At 37.3% G+C, this 16,458-nt stretch overlaps 1 protein-coding gene and 1 pseudogene across 3 annotated transcripts in view; one reads left to right on the plus strand and one right to left on the minus strand.

Annotated features, from left to right (window-relative positions):
- Crot (carnitine O-octanoyltransferase) overlaps positions 1-11,007 on the plus strand; it is a 43,194-nt gene extending 32,187 nt beyond the window's left edge. For 2 of the 3 annotated variants that reach the window (XM_076833542.1, XM_076833536.1), the window contains exons 13-17: positions 5,520-5,643; positions 6,555-6,633; positions 6,713-6,806; positions 6,922-7,041; positions 10,252-11,007. In XM_076833542.1, the coding sequence (XP_076689657.1) occupies positions 5,520-5,643; positions 6,555-6,633; positions 6,713-6,806; positions 6,922-7,041; positions 10,252-10,372 (538 nt within the window). In that variant the 3' untranslated portion in view covers positions 10,373-11,007. Of the gene's footprint in view, positions 1-5,519; positions 5,644-6,554; positions 6,634-6,712; positions 6,807-6,921; positions 7,042-7,831; positions 8,376-10,251 lie in introns of those variants that run through there. The other variant, XM_076833550.1, reaches the window with a different exon arrangement.
- Positions 11,008-12,216: 1,209 nt separating this feature from the next.
- On the minus strand, positions 12,217-13,177 carry LOC143397282 (lysophosphatidic acid receptor 1 pseudogene; annotated as a pseudogene).
- Between the last annotated feature and the right edge of the window lie 3,281 nt (positions 13,178-16,458).

Below are 16,458 nucleotides of genomic sequence, written 5' to 3' on the forward strand. Positions count from 1 at the left end.
CCTGGAAGGGTTCATCTTCCCTTTGTCTCTTTCCACCTTCACTCTCTGCTTTATGGTTGCCATGAAGTGAGCAGCTTCCTGTGCCACACCACGATGTGGGCACAAAGCAATGAACTCAGATGACCATGGACTACATCTTTAAAACTGAGATTTAAAGTAAACCTTCTTTCCTCTAAGTTGTTCTGGTCAGGTATTTTGGTCAAAGTGACAAAAAGCTGACTATCACTGTATATCCATTTTAGTTGTCATCTTAACATTAAGTGTTAAAATTCATGAACATGGGATGTCTTTCCATTTATTTAGATATTCTTTACTTTCTTTCAGTGATGTCTATGTTTTCAGTATCTGTGTCTTTTTACCTTCTTGATAAAATTTAATTCTGAGTATTTTATTCTTCTTGGTGCCTTTATAAATGGGATTGTTTTCTAAATTTTCATTCATTGTTAGTGTATAGAAATGGAACTGATTTTTATCTGTTGATTTTATTCCTAAAACTTTGCTGAATTTATATGCTGCTGTAGTTGTTTTTTCTTTAGGGCTGTCTAAATATGAGCCTGATGGCCTATAGAGATATTTTTTACTTTGAAATTTAGATGCTTTTCATTTTTTTCTATCTAAAACATCCAGTACTATTTTGAATAGAAGTGGCAAAAGCAGGCATTCTTCTTTCTTCCTTATATTAGGTGGAAAATTTGGGGGTTTTAATCATTGGGTATGATGTTAATTGTGGGTTTTTCATAGAAATCCTTTATGTTGTTAAGGAATTTACCTTCTGTTCTTAGTTTGAGTATTTTTATTACAAATGAGTGTAGACTTTTGTCAAATGCTTTTTCCATAGAAGATGAGATGATTATGTTGGTCTTTTCCTTCATTCAGTACATTACATTTATTGATTTTCAAATGTTTAAACACCTTCATGTACCTGATATAAATACCACTTGGTCATGGTATATGATCCTATAATATACTGCTGAATTCAGTTTCATAGTACTTTGATGAGGATTTTTACATCTGTACTCATAAGGGATATTGGCCTATAGTTTCTTTTCTTGTAGTATCTTTGTCTAGTGTAAGTAGCAGAATAATACTGATCTCATGAGTTAGGAAGTGTTCCTTCCTCTTCAGAAAGATTGGTGTTTTTATTTGTTTTGTTTTTAATGTTTGGTAGACTCCACCAGTAAAGCTATCTGGTCCTTGACATTTATATGCAGAAAGATTTTTTGATTACTGATTCAATTTTCTTGATTTGTTATAGGCCCAGAAAGATTTCTGTTTTTTTCTTGAGTCAGATTTGGTAGTTTGTGTGTTTCTTGAAATGTATCCATTTCATTTAGGCTATCCAGTTTACTTGAAAATGAGCATTGATAGTATTTTCCCATAGTCCTTTTATTTCTATAAAATCAGGAGTAATAATCCCTCTTTTATAACTGATTTTTATCATTGGAGTCTTCTCTTTTATTCTTCATGCCAACAATTTTGTCATTTTTCATTGCTTTCTTCAATGAACTAACTTTGTTTTGTTGGTTTTTCTCTATTTTCTTATTCCTATTTTTTATTTACGTTCCAATCTTTCATACTTTCTTTCTTCTATTAATGTTATATTTAGTTTTCTCTTGGCTTTTTTCTAGATCCATAAGGTATATAGTTAGTTTTCTGATTTGAGATATTCTTTTAAAAATATTTTTTAAATGTTTAATTGAGACATAATAATTGTACATATTTGCGGGTATAGTGCGCTGTTTCAATATATGTATAAATGTAATGATCAGATTAGGGTAATTGGCATGTCCATCACCTGCAACACTTATCATTTCTTCATGTTTGAACATTGAAAATCCTCCTTACCAGTTATTTAAATATAAATATACAATTATTATATAAATTATATAAGTATACAATATATAAGTATACAATTGTGTGTGTCAACCATTGTTAACCTCCTGTGCTGTATGTAGAACAGAAGTTATTCCTCTTATGCATCTGTTAACCATCTTCTCTCCATTCCCCTTCTCCCACATTCTTCTCAGCCTCTGATAACCCTACTCTACTCTTTATTTCTATGAGATGAACATTTTTAGCTTCCACATACAAGTGAGAATTCTCTGTGCTTTCACTTAACATAATGTTCCCCAGTTCTATCCACATAGCTGAAAATGGCAGAATTTCATTTTTTATGGCTGAATAATATCCTATTATGTATATGTACCACATTTTCTTTATTCATCTATGTGTTGATGATACCTAGGTTGATAGTGTGAATAGTGCTCTAATAAACATGGAAGTATAGCCATCTCTTTAACATACTTATTTCATTTCCTTTGGATAAATACCCTTTAGTGAGATTGCTGGATCATATGGTTAGTTCTGTTAGGTTTTTGAGGAACCTGAATAGTTTTTTTCATAGTGACTGTGTTAATGTACATTTTTATCAACTGCGTAGGAATTTTACCCTTTTCTGCATCCTCACCAACCTTATTTTTTGTCTTTTTGATAATAGCCATTGTAACTGGGGTGAGATGACATCTCACTGAGGTTTTTATTTTGCATTTCTCTGATGATTACAGATGTTGATTTTTTTAACATAATTATTGGTCATTTGTATATCTTCTTTTACCCTTACCACACAAGGTTAATAGCTATGATAGTAATGCACTTAGAGGCTTTACATCAATAATTGTTTTCTGGAGGGAAAAATCATTCCCAATTAAGATTTGACAATGTCTGGAGACATTAATGGTTGTCACAACTTGGGGAGAAGGTGCTCCTTGCATCTAAAGGGTATAGACCAGGGACACTGATTAAGTATCTTAACAATGTATGGAAGTCTTCCCTATAACAAAAAATTACTCATTTCAAAATATCTCCAGTTCCAAGGTTGAGAAAACTTGCTCTACATAATGTTATTTTCCTTTAAATAAGAATTTCTTCACCTTCTCATGGGCAGTTAAAGTAGGGTGCCTTATCTTAGTTCATTCAGAGATTATATTGATTCTAGGCTGGATTTTAGTGTCTTTTAGTATGATCTGTTTCTATTTGCCCTTTTTCCTATGGTCAGCTCCTAGGGTCTTTACTTGGGCCACTCTACTAGAACAAGCCTTAGGATCTTAATTTTTTATTTCTTAGAGCCATGAGATTGATGATTGCTTCTGTGTCTCTATGCAGCCACTTTCTCCTTGGTCTCTCTACCATTCAGCCTACTGCTTTTACTATTCAGCAAATGCATCCAGGGCAGAGAAACTCAGACTGTCAGATTCCCATCTCTGGATTTCCATCTTTGAGATGTTGGTCTTGCTATGTTGCCCCAGCTCCTTTGTTATCCTAAACTCTAGGGTTGTTTCACAGCTTGGTGATATTATTGAAAGCTCATGTCTTTGCTTCTTACCAATAATTTTCTGTTCAGTTTCTCAGCCTTTTTGCTTATGTGTCTTATGAAGCATCAAATTTCTTAAGGTGGAGGAAGTGGCATTAAGTAAGTTGCCTCACTTAAAAAATTTGCTCCTCTTTCCAGATCTGGGCCTTTATTCACATCCTGGCTTCCTTAATAATTCTGCAAAGCCTTCAAACAGATTTTTTTTTTTATTTTTAAATCCAGTTTTTCTTGTTTTTCCCAGCAGTAGGACTGACTTGTCGCAAGCTAGCCCATCATAGCCAGCATTAGAAATTTCACACATTGAAATTTCAGATTTGTGTTCAGATCAGATCCCACATAAGTTTCACACATTGCATTTGATATCTCTTAAGTCTTTTTTTAGCCTTAAGAATCCCTTCTCCCACATTTTTCTTATTGCATTTTGTTTGATGAAGAAACTGGGTCATTTCTATAGAAGGGTTTTCTGAATTTTCCTGATTTTAATTCCCTGGTATTCTTTAACATATTGTTGGTTTCCTTTATTTTCTGTAAACTGATAATTAGAACTAAAGACTTAGGAATAATAATCAGCTTTTATTTTTTATGACAGTAAACAAAATGTTGAATGCTGTTTGTTTCATCGTGTAAAAATTGAGAGTAGTTGTCAAACAGCATTCATTTTAGATTTTCCTCTTTGAATTTTTGTTTTCTTGGTTGTTTTTTTTGTTTGTTTGTTTGTTTTGTTTTCTGAGATATTTTGTTTTTGTTTGAGATGGGGTCTCACCATGATACATTGACTGGTCTCAAACTCCTGAACCCAGGTGATCCTCCTGTCTCAGCCCCCTGAGTGCTAGGGTTAGGCATGCCTGTCTGGCTTCTTCCCTAAATACTTTAAGTAGCCATTAATGGTCATTGGCCATTAGAGACTACACAGTGGTTACTCTCTTTTATTATTCATTTTTAATTTTTTTTTCATTCTCTATTTTTTTAAGACAGGGTCTTGCTATGTTGCCCAGGGTGGTCTTAAACTTCTGGGCTCAAGTGACCCTCCTACTTTAGCCTCCTGATTAGCTGTAACTATAGGCACAAGCCACCATGCCTGGCTATTTATAATGGTTTTTATTTTTATTTTTGTTTGAAAGAATGTTATTTTAATGCTGTTTAAATTTTTAATTTATGTTTTCTTTTTCATACTTTGAAAGGATCCTTTTTCAACTCAGATACTAACACTGAAGAGACTCAATAACTCCTAGTTAGTAGAACTCTCCTAGTGCCTACACTCCAACCTATAAATTTGAACAGCAGCAAAGTGGTTACAATTTAAAATACTAAAATTGTGTATCATTTTTTAGTCAAGGAAAACTGTTATCACTCTGGGAAACTTCTTAATGCTTCTACTTAATTCTAGTTATTCATGTTATATACAAAGGAACCAAAGGTCAAGTACTCATATTATTTACTTCTTTGTAACAAATTGCCCTAAAACTGAGTTAAACACAAGTATTCATTATTCACATTTTCTGCAGGTCAGTAATCTAGGCACAGTTGAGCAGGTGCTTCTTGTGAGTGTCAGCCAGGGCTTTGTTTTCATCTGTAGGTGCTCCTCAGGGAGGATCTGCAATCCAACTTCACATATAAGGTAATTTCAGGACTTAGTTCTTTTCTAGCTGTTGTCCAAAGGACCTCCTTCAGTCTTTTGCTACCTGGCCTCTCTATAGGGTAGTTCCCAGAATGGCAATTTCCTTTCTCAAAGCAAGGAGGTAAAAGAGCTAGAGAGCTCTCTTTCTAACCTGATTTCAGAAGGGACATCCTGTCACTTGCTATGTTCTCTCCTCTAGAAGCAAGGCATTAAATCCAGCCATACTCAAAGTAAGGGGTTATAAACTGTAGGAGGCATGAATCACTGGGGGCCATCGTAAAAGCTGCATACCACAGATTTGAGTGTATATAACCTGACAACAGCCAAGCCTTTGAAACAGCCCTTGGTACCAGAGTATTTTCTTAGTCCCATTTGAAAAATAGCTTCCTTGTTATTGAAAGTTTCAATACTAGTCTGAATTATAGGGCTTAGTCTTAACAAATCCAATTTTATTAGCTAACTGTATTTGTAATGAGTACTTGTGATAAGCATTTTCTTTCTTACGATACACTTAAAAATTTTTTTTTGTAGGCCTGGTTGCTGTTATGAAACAGCTATGACAAGATATTTCTATCATGGCCGTACAGAGACTATGCGATCATGTACAGTAGAGGCAATCAGGTGGTGCCAGTCCATGCAGGATCCTTCTACTAGTGTGAGTATTAGAAAAGGAAACAAATCATAGGATTTGTTTAATTGTTCTAAAGAAACCTTGGCTCTTGAATAACTAATTTCTTAGCTTTAGTTCTCCTAGATCGTTTAAATACTTTAAAGACTTTTACAATTTTTTTGAAGTTTTTGAAGTATTTGGTCATTTGCCAGTGAAGGGTGTGTTTGGGAAGACAAACAGAATACCTGGTAACAAGCCTATTTGTTTCATTTTCTATACTTTGAGTGTATGAGTACTACTGATCTACATTTAGAACACCACTAGTAAAGAGCAGAAGGTCTTCCAAAGTATTTTTAAAAGGAAGAATTTCTTCCTGTGGTTGATGTTTTTGATATCACTAGGACAAGTGGCATATGAGGAAGATGTAGATTATGTACCATTATGTTCCCCTGGTACATAATGAACAGGTGTTTATGTTTTGTTTCATACTTTTTTTTTGTTTAAATATTTAGACCACAGCATATTTCTTTCCTACTAAAATGTTGGTATTTGTTTCTTTAGTTTTCATAGATGTGAATGTGTTATTTTTACAGAATTGCATCATTGTCATTTTTTAGTTATATTTGTTTCGGAATCTCAGTTGATTCTGTATTCATGTTTGCTAATATAACTTCATTGCTGCCTAAAAGTTCTATTTTCCTATTTCGGGGGGGGGGGGCTGGGAATTAAGATGCAGGAAATACAGGAAAGAAAAGGCAATAGAGAAACTAAGGAAAGACATGAATGCATGTATCACTGTCATCCTATGATCTTTTCTCTCCCAAAGAATCCAAATCCTAATTATGATGAGCTTAGGGTTTGTTTGTTTGTTTTTGAAGTTGGATTTTATGCAGTTTTTTATTGAACTTGATTTCTTGATTTGTATTGAAACTTGATTTTCTTGATTTTTACCATAGCTTCTTGAGCGGCAGGAAAAGATGTTACAGGCTTTTGCAAAGCATAATAAAATGATGAAAGAGTGTTCAGCTGGAAAAGGTACTTATGTTGGAATTATTCTGACTTAAAAAATGTGTTTAAAACTTTTTTTAACTACTTTTTTTGGGTTTCATTGCAGGATTTGACCGTCACCTTTTAGGTCTTTTACTCATAGCAAAAGAGGAAGGTCTCCCTGTTCCAGAGCTCTTCACAGACCCACTTTTCTCCAGAAGGTAATATTGTATGATGTTTTATAATTGAGGCAATTGGCTTATTTTTTAAAAGTTCTTAAGAAACAATATAAACACCTATAGGCCTAGTAAAACATCCTTTCTTTGTGCCACACAGTGGAGGAGGTGGAAATTTTGTTCTCTCAACAAGTCTGGTTGGTTATTTACGAATCCAGGGAGTGATGGTTCCCATGGTACATAATGGATATGGATTTTTCTACCATATCAGAGATGACAGGTGAGGCAGCTTTCTTTTATTCTTATTGGGTAGAATAAGAAAGGTATTACTCTTATTATTTGAATGTTTTTTCTCCTACACTCTTATCTTAAATTATGTTGTCATCTGTCACTGGCTACATAAGTAACTATTTTTGCTTCTTAGGTATTTAATGTGTATTTATATTTCTCTGTCTTGCTTTTGAGACACTTATGATATCAGTCTTCAGGAGTTTTTATGTAGAACATGGTTTAGGTTATCACACTATCCTCAAAACCAGTACCTTCCTAATTTCCCTCATCTCCTTCGATTCTTATCCATATTACTATCCACCCAATTTACACTCCTTATAATAGCCAATGATCCTTTTACATGTAAGAAAACATGTAACTTCTGGGCTGAAAACTTGTAAAATGTTGACACATAGAATACCTAAAAATGCTGTACTTTATAAAGAAAAGGTTTATTTTGGCTCGCAGTTCTAGAGGCTGGGACGATCAGGTGGCCACATTTGGTAAAGACCTTGTACTGCTTCTACTTGTGGTAGAAAGTGGAAAGGCAAGTGGCATATGAGGAAGATGTAGAATACAACCGGTACCCTCCCTTTATAATTACCATCCTTTGATTTTTTTGTGTGTGTGTGTGGTGGTGGTTCTGGGGATGGAACTCAGGGCCTCATGCATGCTAGGCACAGCATTCTACTACTGAGCCACTTCCCCAGCCCATCTAGTCTCTTAAGAATGGCATTAATTCCTCTTAACAACCTAATCACTTTTTAAAAGTTCCACCATTTCTGTTGCATTGGGACCAGATTTCAACGTGAGTTTTTAAAAGGACAGACCACATCCAAACCATACCAAGAAGCAAGGATGATAACTTGTTCAAGGTTGCTGATAAGGTAGAGAGAAGTGGAAGATCTGAGATGTACCTTGGAATTAGAACTAGGAGAACTACCAATTCTGATGGTGACATTTACTGGAATGGAGAAAATTAGGGGAGAAATTGCTTGGAGTCTTGAGTAGAATCAAGAACTGTTTTGTACATGTTGATTTGGAGAGTTCTGCTGATATAGGAGTTCATTATATTTATACACAAGAGGCTATTTCAGCAGATAGTTGGATATATGAGCATTGTGCTCTTAGAATTAAAGGCATACATTTACAAGTCATATAATACACCAAAAATAAAATTTCAAATTAAATACCTGGAAATTGGAAGAGAATTTTTTCCATTCATTGTTAAAACTTGAAAATTATGTGACTTAAAGAGTATTGGTTTATTTTAAAGTATCATTAAAAGTACTACATTAAATTCATTAAAAGTACTATATTCCTGCCGCAGTCCGTCCGGCTGCAGCAAAATAACCGGGGGCGGGGCGGGGGGGGTAACGAACAACTTGTGTATGTTGATATAGCAGGAGTGGAAGCCGTTTATTGTAGGACAGGAGCGGTATTTATACATTCCACACAGCTTATCTTAATTAGCGTAAACTAGATACAGCAGTCAACCAATAAGGAATCTCCACACTTAATGGTTCGCTTTTGTTACTTCACAAACCACTCCCTCTGGCATTTTGCCAGGCGCCATCCAGACTTGTTTACAGACTCTAACATATTCCCATTGTAAAAAACTTGTAAAATATGAAAAAGTATGAGCAAAGCTATTATACTTTCTGTGCAAGTCACAAGATTTATTATATGGTGCCGTCAATCTATAATGTATATAGATTGTGTATGATTTATACTAATTTAAATCATATAGTAATATATATGATTTTCCTTTTTGTGACTTCATTCCAATTATTTCAAGCCATTTCCAATGCCATTAAATATGCTTTGAGGTATTATAAGGATTGGAAATTTCCATCTTCCATAAGCTAAATTTCCATAATCTAATTGCTTCTCTCTCATTTCTCATCATTACAAATAACATTTATTAGTGTATTAGTGTATTTATTAGTGCATTCTTTCTCATTTCATCACACTAATGTCAACTCTAGGTTCTATATTTTAACTAGTTTGATAGGCAAAGATACTACTATAACTTGAATTCTTTGTTTAGTTATGAAGTGAAAATTTTTTCATGGTTTATTGGCTTCCATTTGGTGAATTATTTGTGGAAGTAGGAATGGTTATATTTACAATTTTAGGATAACAGTTTTTAAAAAAATTTAACAGATGTTTCTAAAACTTACAGAATTCATTTGTAATACAGCTGGAAAATTACCTTTGTGATCATGAATCATTAGGTGAATATAAGGCAGTTCTTCCTAAAGTTTCCCATTTATCTTTCAGCAAATATAAGTCACTTAAATATTGGTTTCAGTAGACTGGGGATGTACCTCAATGGTAGTGTACTTGCCTACTACATACAAGGGTCTGACATTGATTTCCAGCACTGGGGAAAAGATGATTTCATCATTATATGCAAGGCCAGAGCATGTTTTTATTTCATGTTTTATCTGAAGCTCATATTTAAGTCATAATTTGTTCTCTTTTTCAGCAACGTGAAAATTACATGGCTATATAGTACAAAGCTTTACAATGTACTTTGATGTTGATCTTTATTTGTGTACTTCCTAAAAACTTCTGAGGGTCTGGAAAGAAGAAGGCTAGTTCCATGAAAGGAGCCCATTTATCTACTCTGAGTCCACTAGAAACCCATTTTCTATCTCATATACTTCAACTTCTTCCTGGCACCACATTCTTACTTAGGATTTTTCTGTCATGGGGATCTAGAAGGACATGGTAGAAGGGATGACTTGGCTTCAAGAGAGCTTTTCTCTTTCATTCTTCTAGAAATACTGATAAGAAGTGATAAAAGCTATATTTTCTTATTTCTTTAAATACTATTCAATTGCTATCCTCAAAATAGTTCGAATTTCACTGCAGACAGTAACATGAATTCATATTCCAATTCATTCCAATGACATTTTTAAGGAAGAGTTTTATGTTCTGTTTTGAAGGAAAGACCTTGCTCCAGAACATACTTGGGCTCTAATTTTTTGTACGATTTTGCCCTCAGGCTGTCAGGTAGCAAATTAGGGATTCCCTAGTATTATTTATAATGTGGCTTTTCCTTCAGTTGTAATTGTGTCAGATTACATATACTTAATGTCAGCAAGAATTCATAGTTCATGTACAAACAGCCAGATGGTATAAAGGTTCTGACTCTAGACACCATCACAGTTTGGAGTACTTTGTATAATCATTCATTATTTGTGCTTCACAGGATTTTTGTGGCCTGTTCAGCCTGGAAATCATGTCCGGAGACTGATGCAGAAAAACTAGTTCAGCTGATTTTTCATGCTTTCCATGATATGATACAGCTGATGAGCACTGCTCGTCTTTAGAGACTAAGCACTTCCTAAAATTAGATCATTAAACTGGTACTAAAAATAGATTGGGGATATAAGATGGTAAATGTAGAAATTAAGTAGAATCATACTTTTATTCTACCACAGAAGGTAGTAAATTTGAGCTTCCTCTGATGCAGCAACAATGCAAATTATAATAGTGATACAGAACTATGCAATGTTTAAGATAAGCCTCAACAATGCAAATCTTATTCTAATTTTTAAATATTTTTGTTGATACTTATATAGATTGTATATATCTCTCAACATCATTAGAAAGTCCATCTTTCAAGCACTTTAACACTTTATAATTGCCAAAGGGTATGAAATTCATGATTGGATGCTAATTTCCTTAAAATCAATGGCTTTCCCATTCACTACAGGGATATGAGTCCATTTTTTGATGGGGGAAACCACTACAATTTAATAGTGAGCTAAAATAGTTTCTGTTGAACAGACAGAAGAATTGGGCTTTTTTTGTAGGGAGTCATTCTCCAACACACACACACACACACACACACACGCACTCAAAAAATTCTAATAAAATTAGGGTATGTTGTAATTAGTTTTATGAATATAAAAATAAAGCACTTATATTTAAAATTGTTATAGTTGCCTAAATAGTGAATCAATCTCAGGGTTTTATAGTTTTTCTTTCTTGTTACTTGATTTTATAGTTTCTGCTTTTTGAAAATAAAACTTATTTTGTGTTTGAAAAAATGGTTCATTCCTGTTTGCTTTGTATTTTCTGATCTCAGTTATTTATTACTGCATAATAAACCACTCAAAATTTAGTTACTTAGAACAACTTACCCTTTCTTACAACTATCAGTTGATTATGCCCACCTAGATAATTCTGCTGGTCTTGCCTGAATTTATGTATATGACTGTATCATGGGGTTGCTAGGACTGAAGCTAGAAAGTCTAAGGTGGCCTTACCTACTCTTTGGAACTTTGTGGCTAGGACTGTCTTCTTATATGGTCTGTGATCATTCAGTATTCAAGACTGGATGTCCATACTTGGTATGGGTGTCTTCTGGGAGGTAAAGGTGAAAATTGCAAGGTTTCTTAGGCCCAGACTCTGAAGTTACATAATGTCACTTCTGCTGCATTTTGTTGGGTAAGTCACAACTCAAAAGGGAGGTCCAGATTCTAGGGGTGGGGGAAAAGTCTCACCTCTCAATAAGAACAAAGTCATCTTGTTAAGAATGGGCACAGAGGACATGAATTACTGGGGGTAATTTTTATAACACTTTACCACATAGTTTAATGCAATAGATGTCAGTATACTTAGTGCACTGGTTGTATACATTCCCCTTTTAAACATTTGTTCATCATTTGTTCAACATTATCACAACTGACGCTTAAACTCTTTACACTGGGCCAGACTATCCTTAGAAGTATTATTAGTATGATTTTCTTGTGAAAACATTCAAAATCGGTGCCTATGGCCTTTGATACATCTTTCACACTACTCTCAATAGAAGAAATATGAACTTTTTACTTCACTAGTAGTTTTGTTTTTTTGTTTTAGTACAGTTTCATAGTCTAGAGAGCCAGAGCATTTGAGTGTTTTTTTAAAAGACATAAACATGCTTATTAAATGAAATAACATTGTTAAAAATTTTTAAAAAGCTGGTTTATAAATGAAGTTGTGGACTCAATTTATCAGAATTTTCAACATATATCAAGTCTCATAGGGGACTAGGAACAAATACTGCCATTGGTTAATGTTTAAATACAAGAGTTTCTTTTTCTCCTTTCTCACTCCCCACCTTGCGCTGGTAACTAGATGGAGGGAGGCAGTTCATTTCTCCATAGAGGACAGCTGGCTTCACATCTTAGTTTCCATTCTGAGCCACAGAGTAGCCATTGCTGTGATCTCCAGCCAAGATGGTGCGGTTGAGGTTGGGAGCAGAACAGTCAGCCTTCTGTGGGGCTGTTGGTGATCTCCCTGTGCTGGCAGCAGAGGATCTGTTTGAGGTGGGACTCATCTCTTTGTCTCGGTTGATGACGGGGTTCATGGCAGAGCTGAATTCAGTAAGGAGGAGGAAAAATTTCTCATAGGCCTACAGACATTCTCAACATTGCCCTATAGACAACACAACATCTAGCAGTAACAAGACCAATCCAGGAGTCCAGCAGATGATAAAGGCACTATGCATAATTACTACAGTCTTCAGAAGACATCATGATGTTCTTATTCCACTAGGATCCAGAACTGTGCCAAGACAGTCTAATACATTCTCTGGTGAATGTAACCAAAGAGGCAAGTATAGAGAACCACCATTACCACAAAGGTCACCAGCCCACACTGGGCATAGCAACTGTAATGATGACCATAGTTCATATGACCACAATGATGACTACCACCTGCCAGTTTCTCATCCATGTATAGAACTCCATGTGGAAAAATGAAATGTGTCTCATGATTGCAATAGCCAGTAGGTTGACCACAAATGTTATCAGGCTGGTGTCATTGAGGCTCTGATGAAGAAGCCACATGCTAATGGCCAGTCTCTGAGTATTGGGACCTGTGTTGAACATCACGTAGAAATAGGCAACCTAGCAAAGAAGTCTGCAGCAGCCAAATGAACCATTAAGTAATGAAGAGGAAATGGAAGCAATGGTTGATGTAAACTGCCACCATGACTAGTAGGTTGGCCAACAAAATGAAGATACAGTTAGAATCTAAGTCCCATCACCAACTTGCCGACTGTTTCATTCTTTGGCAAAATACTTTCCATTGAAGTTATAGAAGGTGATAGATTCATTGTAGAAGCACTGTGGTTGATTCATGACTGTGAAATCACAGAGATGGAAGTAGAGGCAGCAGCTGTGACAACACTGTAGTTGTGGGTTGTGATCAGGCCCCAGCAGTACAGTGCCACACACGGGAGCCAATTCTTGTAGTTGCTGATCAGTGCAGGGTCATGCTAGGAGAAACTGTGAACCCTACTGCCAGACAACTTGCAGGATTCTGGAGGGCTCCTATGGATGTTTCATTTTCATTTTGTCTTGTTTTTTCCCTATGCAAAAAGCTCTAGAAGACATCACAGGGCCTGCAGATCCCCTGGAGTATGGTCTCTCTCCTAGTTCAGTTTCAAAACTTCAAAGAAGGTGCAAAGTTTCTCCCAGGACAGCCCTGGACTGGAGATTGCGAAGAATGGGGTCAACTTCACTTCTAGAAAGGTGTGTGTTTCTGATTATGAATTTGACTGATTGGGGTAACCACCTTTTACCAGCTGAGCTTCCCCCAGCTCTTGCTTTAGCTGATGAGTACCAAAGCCCAATGTCATAACTGCTTCCTTGGATAGCCCATCTCTGCAGACAAGTCAAGGTGAAATGTAAAAAGTCCAGCTCCTGATCTTGTTAGGAATTTACAGCAAAATTGGGGTGCACCGAAACCTAGAGGAAGGATTTCCAGCACCGAGGTCCGGTAATTGAGTCTCAAACACGAGCCAACTATGTGACCGGAGATCCAGGCTGACTGATCCGCGCGGCCTACCCCGCGGCTACAGACGGCGGGGCGCCGCTAAGAAGCGACAAGCAAGCAGAGAGAAACGTTGCTACGGATTCTGTAGAATCCTGCCACCTGTGCCCTCACTGAGCCCCAGGCTGAGTTCGGGATTTCAGACAGGGAAGGAAGCGGTCCAGCTCTATCCCCCACAACGGAAACTCCACCAAGGAAGCCAGTGGCCACCATCTTGGAGAGCTGACATAACCGCCGCCAGTCTCCGACAGATTGCAACAATAAAACAGGTGTGTGTTACTCAGCCCATCTCCCATACAGCGGTGAATTCACATAAAATCTCTCCTAGGCTTTCCGGGGGAGGGATTATCAGAATGAGCTTGCATAAAGACGCGGGGAAAGGTAGAGACACCTGACCTCCAACTCCCCTTCCCATCAGCGGTGAAAACGAAACCTGTCTTGCCAGCGCTGGGGGAGGGGCAAGCGGAAAAAATCAAAACAATAGAGTTCCCAATAGCCATCCTCCACACCCAGCAAACTGCAGGCCCAGAGTACAGTTTGAACTGCCAAGAGGCATCACTCAGGAGAAGCCAGGACTAACAGGAGAAGCCAGGGGACTAGAGGCCAGGCCCTCGTGACTGGGAGGCTGGAGACCGCACGCCCGCCGGCGACAGCCCATCCACTGCTCGTGTGACTGGGCGGCTGGAGAACGCCCGCCCACCGGCGACCAACCAGCAACTGGGCGGCTAAAGATCGCTCGCCGGCTGCCCACGTGACTGGGCGGCTGGAGACCGCCCGCCTGCCGGCGACCAATCGCCCCCCGCTGCCTGCGCAATTGGGTGGCTGGAGACCGCCTGCCCGCCAGTGACCGACCGCACGACTGGGCGGCTGGAGACCGCCCTCGGCTCCCGCGACTCGGTGGCTGGAGACTTCCAGCCCGCCAGCGACCGCGAGGCTAGACCCTGAGGTGCGGCTCAGCAGGTACGGCACAGAGATTCTAGGAAGAGGTCTATAGCCAGGCCTTCATGAAGTAGCCAACCGGGAGCTGAAACCAACCAGAGACAGTCCAGTCCCACCCCCACCTTCGGACACCCCAGCAAGGAGCCTGGGACCCGCCATAGCAGAGAGGTGACGTCACTGGAGCTCGGCCGTCGGAATTCCTTCCCAGCGGAATCCACTTTAGCAGGCATAGTCTACCAACACAAAGGAGAGACAACAGAGATATACAAAACCAAAACAAATCTATAGGAGAGAGCAGAAACACAGCAATCAAATAGAGCTGGAAAGTAACGTGAACAACATGAAAAAAACAAGGGAAAAAAGGATTACAAACAATGCAGGACAACTTAAATCTACAGGAGGACCTAGAAGCATCAGAAACATGGATAGGGAAAGAACTCAAGGCATACGTAACTCAGATGGAAAGGAATATTAGAGAAGACATGAGACAGCAAGTCCAAGCAATGAAAGTATATTTTGAAAATGAATTAAACAAACAAATTCAAATGGCAAAGAATGAGATTTACCAGGAGATAGAGATCTTAAAAATAAATCAAACAGTAATCCTAGAAATGCAGGAAACTATAAAGCAAATTAAAAACTCAAACGAGAATATTACAAATAGACTAGATCAAGTAGAAGTCAGAACATCAGATAATGAAGACAAAGTTTATCAACTTGAAAAGAATATAGTCAACACAGAAAAGATGCTTAAATCTCACGAACAATCTATTCAAGAGAAATGGGATGTCATAAAAAAACCAAATTTGAGACTCATCGGGATAGAAGAAGGCATAGAGATTCAAACCAAAGGAATGGACAACCTATTAAATGAAATAATTCTAGAAAACTTCCCAAAGATGAAAGATGGAATGGATTGCCAAATCCTGGAAGCCTACAGGACCCCAAACATTCAAAACCGTAATAGACCAAATCCAAGACATATAATTATGAAGATAGGCAACATACAGAACAAGGAGAGAATATTAAAAGCTACGAGAGAAAGGAGGCAGATTACATTCAGGGGTAAACCAATTAGGTTAACGACTGAGTTTTCATCATAGACTTTGAAAGCAAGAAGATGCTGGAACAATGTATTTCAAACGCTGAAAAATAATGGATTCCAACCAAGAATACTGTATCCAGCAAAATTAAGCTTCAGATTTGACAATGAAATTAAAATCTTTCACGATAAACAAAAGCTAAAAGAATTCGCAGCCAGAAAACCAGCATTGCAAAGCATTTTGAGCAAAATACTACAAGAAGAGGAATTGAAAAATAGTGCCCAAAATTAACAGTGGGAGGTATCTCAGTAAAGGGGGAGGGAAATAACCAAAAAGTAAAAACTAGCCAAAATAAATAAATAAGTAAACAAACATGACCGGAAGTACAAACCATATTTCAATTGTAACCTTAAATGTTAATGGCCTAAATTCACCAATCAAAAGACATAGGCTAGTAACCTGGATCAAAAAAACAAATCCAACAATATGCTGCCTTCAGGAGACTCATATGATAGGAAAAGACATACAGAGGCTGAAGGTAAGAGGTTGGGAAAAATCATACAACTCACATGGCCCTCGGAAACAAGCAGGAGTGGCCATTCTCATAT

This window comes from Callospermophilus lateralis, chromosome 1 (genome assembly GCF_048772815.1).
Source record: "Callospermophilus lateralis isolate mCalLat2 chromosome 1, mCalLat2.hap1, whole genome shotgun sequence".
Lineage (NCBI taxonomy): Eukaryota > Metazoa > Chordata > Mammalia > Rodentia > Sciuridae > Callospermophilus > Callospermophilus lateralis.